This window comes from Ixodes scapularis, unplaced genomic scaffold, assembly GCF_016920785.2.
Source record: "Ixodes scapularis isolate PalLabHiFi unplaced genomic scaffold, ASM1692078v2 ptg000247l_1___fragment_3__unscaffolded, whole genome shotgun sequence".
Lineage (NCBI taxonomy): Eukaryota > Metazoa > Arthropoda > Arachnida > Ixodida > Ixodidae > Ixodes > Ixodes scapularis.
Window position 1 is genome coordinate 1,773,302 of NW_024609948.1, and position 5,917 is coordinate 1,779,218.

At 45.8% G+C, this 5,917-nt stretch overlaps 2 protein-coding genes across 2 annotated transcripts; both read right to left on the reverse strand.

The window, feature by feature from the left end:
• Positions 1-1,827: 1,827 nt before the first annotated feature.
• LOC121834020 (piggyBac transposable element-derived protein 3-like) lies at positions 1,828-2,621 on the reverse strand. The gene is made up of 2 exons (XM_042287749.1): positions 2,174-2,621; positions 1,828-2,112 (listed from the first exon to the last, which is right to left on the reverse strand). The coding sequence occupies exons 1-2, from the start codon at positions 2,519-2,521 to the stop codon at positions 1,960-1,962; spliced, it is 501 nt and encodes a 166-aa protein (XP_042143683.1). The 5' UTR covers positions 2,522-2,621; the 3' UTR covers positions 1,828-1,959.
• On the reverse strand, positions 2,529-4,431 carry LOC121833996 (piggyBac transposable element-derived protein 2-like). Its single transcript, XM_042287729.1, has 3 exons — positions 4,003-4,431; positions 2,592-3,717; positions 2,529-2,538 (listed from the first exon to the last, which is right to left on the reverse strand). The coding sequence occupies exons 1-3, from the start codon at positions 4,085-4,087 to the stop codon at positions 2,529-2,531; spliced, it is 1,221 nt and encodes a 406-aa protein (XP_042143663.1). The 5' UTR covers positions 4,088-4,431.
• Between the last annotated feature and the right edge of the window lie 1,486 nt (positions 4,432-5,917).

Here is a 5,917-nt window from a genome sequence, read left to right on the forward strand (position 1 = left end):
GAGAGCTGGGGTCTTAAGAGATCGGCAGAAGTTCCATACCATAATTCCTCGACAAGACAAGTTGCGAAGTCCTTCAAGATCATGAGGGTTTTGATTAGCTCCATGGCAGGAGCTGCAAGAACAGCAGTTTCCCTTGTTTAGTGAGCAAAAATTATCTCCAGCAGTCACACTGTAATCAATAAATTGTTCATATGCAGTAAGGTTCAAGGTTCAAGGTGTTTAATGGCACAACTTCCACACAGCCGAGTGCCTGAGGCAGCCAAAAGGCAGAAGCCCATACAACCAAGTGCTGGCTGCTTCCTCTCTTTCTCCCCAGCTGGAACAAGTTTCTGCACTCTTGGCATTCCTAACTAAGGAGACAATCAGGTCTTTATATGACTTTGATATGGAAACTTGTCATCAGTGTAACATGGCGTGCAAAACGATGACACTTGAAGAGGAGCAGCCAGACGCTGAATCCTTGTATCCCTCACCATGGTCGCTGAGCAGGTGGCACCATGGTTACAACTGATCCTCGGCCACAGCAGTAACGGTATGACCTAGGACGGTACCCTAGACTAAAGGGTGTTCTGCTGCGGTTCGGATCCAGCTGTGCGGGAAATTGGCACCTTAGAGATTTCTTTTTCTAGGACAGGGTTTATGCATGTTGAAGCATGGCATCAGAAGTTGAGTTGTATCAAGAGCGTTGAGAGTAAGTGCTCGGAGAGCTTGTCCAGTTAACTTCTTGTCCCAGCATCTCAGCATGACTGTAATCTGCTTCAACATTAAAAATAAGTCTGTAGGTAAGTAGCTAAACATTCGGATGGTTACTAATCTGCTGCACCTCTTCTTTTTGTGGAGTGCATGACGACACTCAGCTTAAAAAGAGCTACTAGAATATGAAGATGCCATCAGTACAACGAGAATATGGTGAATGTAGGCATAACGGAATGGAAGTCCTTGTTACACCTGGTCCACAGATCACGGAAAGTTCGTCGGAGTGCTTTTCACTCTGAATGGCATGCACACGAACTCGCAAACCGAAAGGCATTGTTAGGCTCCTTTTGAATTACCAATGGCTTGTCTGGTATTGGTGCTAGGACTTACCAGATCGACCTTGGAAAATATGGCAAGCTATTGTTGAGCAGTGTAATGAAGGTGCTGATGCAAAAGAACTGTGTTTTTCTGTTTTGTAGCAGCTGTATATGGCAGAACTACATCGTACAGCGCATGAATTATGTGCAAAATTAGCTTTTTTAAGTTGATGAGTATAATCAGTGCGTAGAACGCACACATTCATACATGGATATGTTAGCAAAAATAAAAACTAATGTCTCGTTGCAAGGACTCACACAAAAAGCGGAATTTGTTGAGAACCACATGTAAACTGGTAAAATCACTGCAGTACACTAACAACAACAAAAAAGCTATTTTTATGTTGGCACACCACGCTTCCTCCGCATTAAATTGTGCATACGACCGCTGCTGGAAATTCTGAGGAAAGCAGTCTGAGTAGCCACAGTCGGCAGCGACCCCAGACATGCTCAATGGGGTGCGAACCGGACCTGGATTGGCCTCGACATCATTGTCGTCGCACCCGTTTCGCACCCAGGCGGAGCCTGGGGCGCTCAGCACGTACTGGGCCGTGGCGGGCAGCTGGGCGAAGAGGCCAATAACAGCTGTACGTGTTGAAGTCTTGGAGAAAACACAGACGGCAAGCGTCGACGAGTGGCTTAACCCTTTACTGCACAACTTTTTATTTTTTCACAATTTTATTCCAGCAGAAGTAGAATACCACAGTTATCACAATACTATCACTAAAAGAAATTTCGAAGTTTCGGAAAAATTTATATCGAAAAAAGATAGGTATGTTGCATATTTGCAACAAGATGGAAATAACGAAATATTTATAGCCGAATGCTAAAAATTTGTGAACCAGAGCCAAACTTGTATTTACAGACATCAGTGAGAGATGTGGCCTCATTTGCTTGTGTGATACAAAAGAAAGCAGTTATTCTTGCTTGTTGAGCACAGGTGAGTGCCACACTTAGAGCAGTAGCTCATACAAATGCCCTTGCATCCAGGAAACTTGCAACGCTGTCGCTTCTGACTCCAAAGCACCCAGTGGCCAACCTGAGCATAGAAGTATGAACAGTGAGGTTTGTAACACAGATTAATTCGCCAGTGATAATACCTGATCAATCCTGACATCTTGAGGTGGACACGGTGCTGAAGGACCTCTTGTCTTCTTCAGCTGGATGCCTTGCTCCACGGACTCATTGCTGGGCCTTCCCCTTTTCTTCAGTTGATTTTTTCCTGCTTTGCAGAGTGACGTGGCGAGGTCCACCTTGAACTCTGCTAATGGCATGAGCTTTCGTGTTGGTTGATCGGAAGTAGTCTCGGCACTCCTCCTGTACAGCAGCCAGGCATTTACAGCCGTCAAGTCGAGAATATGAAGAAAAATACGAAAGTACCATTTCTTCGATCGGAGATGGGCGCGGTAGAGGGAGATCAGAGAGTCTAAGAGATCCACTCCTCCCATGTGCTTGTTATAAGCGCCTATCACCGACGGACACGGTATGTCGCGCCTCTCCTTTTCTTTTTGGCTCCACCTTGGCGCAGTTAGGACAGGCTCTGCCCCAACAAAGGTGGACAGCATGGTGACGGCTCTGTTGTCTTGCCACCTTGTACACGACAGCTGAATGCCATCCAGGGTCGCTACCTTCTCTTCAAAGCTTCCCCTTCCTTTCTGTTTCATTTCCTTGTCAGATGGCATGCTGATACCCGTTACTCGGTTGATCCAAACTGTACCAATGCAGTGCACGGTTTCTTTTTCCAGGTACACCTGAAGGGTTGGACAGTTGAAGTAGTTATCGAAATACACTTTGTGGTGGACTCCTCTTGGGATTAACCTGCACAATCGAACAACAATGTTCCCGCTTGCTCCACAGTCAGGCTCTCCTGCACGTCTTGGGGCAGAGTTTTCTTGTCCCGTGTACAGTTCTAGCTTGTACGAGAAGCCACTTACTCCTGAGAGAACAAATACTTTGTACCCCCATTTTTTTGGTTTCTGGGGACAGTACTGTTTCAGTGCACTTGCGCCTTTGAAAGGTATAATCTGTTCATCCACAGACAAGTGCTCTTCAAGCGGTATCAGCGACAACTGTTCATTTACAGCATCGACGAGCGGTCGTATCTTTGCAAGCCGGTCTCTATCAGGATCATCTCTTGGGCCGAGAGAGCTGTTGTCCACAAAGTGAAGGTTGTGCTTCAACTGTTCGAAGCGTGTCACCGTGAGGTGGTCAGCTACTTGGCTTACTCTGGTAGCTTCACTCCAGTACCACCTAGTGTTCTTCAGCTGAATTATAGACATCCACATGCAGGTGCCTAGAAAAACTTCAATCTCCTCGGCACTGGTGCAGAGGGGCTTACTGGCATCCTTCTGGACTGAGTACAAATTGCTCTCATTTGCAATAAGCGAAATAAGAGCGCCTGGAAAGATGAACTTGAAGTATTGGAAAGGTGTTTCCAACTCTGAAACTTCCTGCGGAAGCTCATTTTGTCCAGTGAACTTCACTGTTTCAGGATCCCGCATCAGGCTTGCATTCTTCCAGATAATTCTTCTCTTAGATTGAGTTGATGACTGATCAGCTGGTTGGCTTGCGGGAGCTTCCTCTTCGTCAGAGCTTGTACTCGCCTCGCTTGAACTGGCACTACATTTTGCAGGGGGTTGGACATCTGGGGTACAAAAAATAACAGCGTCTCGTACAACTCATACAATGAGCAGTAAAATAAATAATTTGGAGAGAAATTCTACATTGTATAGGGGACTATCTTCCCTGGCGGTTCTAAGTGTGCTCTTTGAAAGCGTGAAAACAACCCTACAACTTTGCAATTGTGTGTAGTTACACCTGACGAAGGATGGTCTCTTCCGAAAATCTCTGTCAATAAAGCCTACACTGCTTCTAATTTTATTCTCTACGTGAAAAAAAGTTGGATTTCCAGAAAAAAACATTAACTTACAATCAGAGTCATCGTCACTGCCGGAGAGCTCGCTGTCCTCACTGTCGGAAGGAATTCCACGGCTGTAAAACCGTTTGGGGTCCATTGTGTCTGCTCTACGAAGAAAAAACACCGTCGTGCACGTTGTTGCATCTGTGCAACATAGCTATTTTTTGCTTCCAAAGACAAACTTCGTCGATAATCTTAAGGTTTTTAGTATTTACATAATCAGCAGGACATTAAGTTGAGTCGCAAATTTTTTGTTTTGCATTACACTGTATAGAACGTGATATGCAGTAGTCAAGGCTTACCTGTGTCACTTGTTGAGCGTCCACGTGGTGGCTGTCACGCTTTTTAGAGAGCAGTTTCGCCGCCTGAGTACAGATGGCAGCACTGGACGGCTCGCCTCGCGGATGTATGTTGCAGAAATGCAACAACGTGCGGAACTAGCACTGAATGCATTTTGTAGATGTTTTTATTGTCGTTTATCGCTATGTTGCGAATATGCAACAAGGTGCAGTAAAGGGTTAAGGCTAGGTACTTCTAGCAGAGTGTGTTGGATAGACTGCAGCTCACGCAGGAAGAACTGTGTCTGTCCCTCGTCTATTTTCAGTGTTTTTATTCTCACTGTGTGAACTGTGGCCTAAGGCTGCAGCGTCACGTGGCGAGAGTAGCAAGGGGGCGTTGCCACTCGCAAGCTTGTGGATGTCTGTCAAAGGGCAGCGGGTAAAGATGTATTTAGGAAGTTGTTTGAGCTTGCCTGTCCATAGTCTCAATGCTCTCTTTAAAGCGGCGTAGGACTGACGGGATCATGCAAGCCTTCTTTTTCGGGCTCTTAGAAGGCCACCTCTCCTGAGACTCCACCTCACAAGCCTGAGCCTCGCGGCTCATCGCTTCGGGACAGGGGCCCGTTCGTCTGCAGCTCCGCAGGGTGCGCACTGGAACCCGATACCCGAGCAAGCTGCCTTTAATTTTCACCACTCCAGGCTTCTTGCGCATCTCGATGAACTCTGTTGACTTTGCGCTTGAGAGCGGCCTTTTCTTCGTTCACCTCACTACATCGCACAGTTCTTCAGATTCTGGAATTGTTGAATTAAGGTGCATTTGGTTATATGCACTTCGATCAACCAGTTACTTATAAAAAGAGGAATGCTAGGGGGGAGAATTTTCGGCATACCTGGCACGTTGACAGTCTGCGCGTGGTAGTAGCCCCCCTTGGTTGTTATGTTGCCGCTCCAGAAGACATTGTACAAAAAGTCTGGGTTGAAATCCCCGCACGTAACGGGGCGGAAGTCTTATATTTATTCTAGGGACAACCGCTGTCGTCACGGTCTATCTTATATCCCACCAACGCAAATAATTCGCACATCACTAATCCAAGCTCTATGTATAAATGGTACCAAAGCTTCCATGGAAGCTCATAAGGCGCGAATATGGCGGCTCATTGGGTGCAGCGCCATTTGTGAGGTGTGCGGCATTGCCGCTAGTCATGCTGGCCTGCGACGTACGGGAAGTGACGCCTTATTAAAAACAAACAGAAAATGACGCAATTTCCTCTTGACTGCAACATCACGATTGCTCTTCGCTAGTGACACAAAATTTAAATGCCTTTCGCCAGTGACACGAAATTGAAATGCTTTTTTTATGTGTTCTACATGCCTGCGCAACTACTGTCCTTCATAACTTGCTTCATACAAAGTAAAGTGAATGGTACTTAAGCAGGCACATAGAATACGGAAGAAAAACAATTAGACACGTTGGCATTGCTACTTGTAGTGCATTAGACATTGGAATCTATCACTTCCATATAATCTCTTTAGCAAAAGAACCACTTTTTTCATCAGTTCTGGGAACCACCAATAAGTTAATATATTTTTGAAATTATCCAGTGTGTTACAGCACGTCAATGAATGGATGCTTATTATTCAAAGTGTCG

Excerpts from the sequence above, each read along its gene's own strand:
- LOC121834020 (XM_042287749.1), bottom strand. The coding sequence starts at position 2,521 with ATGGGAGGAGTGGATCTCTTAGACTCTCTGATCTCCCTCTACCGCGCC. Across the intron at positions 2,113-2,173 it reads AAGATGTCAGGATTGATCAG|GTTGGCCACTGGGTGCTTTG; the intron begins GTATTATCACTG and ends TTCTATGCTCAG.
- LOC121833996 (XM_042287729.1), bottom strand. The coding sequence starts at position 4,087 with ATGGACCCCAAACGGTTTTACAGCCGTGGAATTCCTTCCGACAGTGAG. Across the intron at positions 3,718-4,002 it reads CAGTGACGATGACTCTGATT|ATGTCCAACCCCCTGCAAAA; the intron begins GTAAGTTAATGT and ends TTTGTACCCCAG.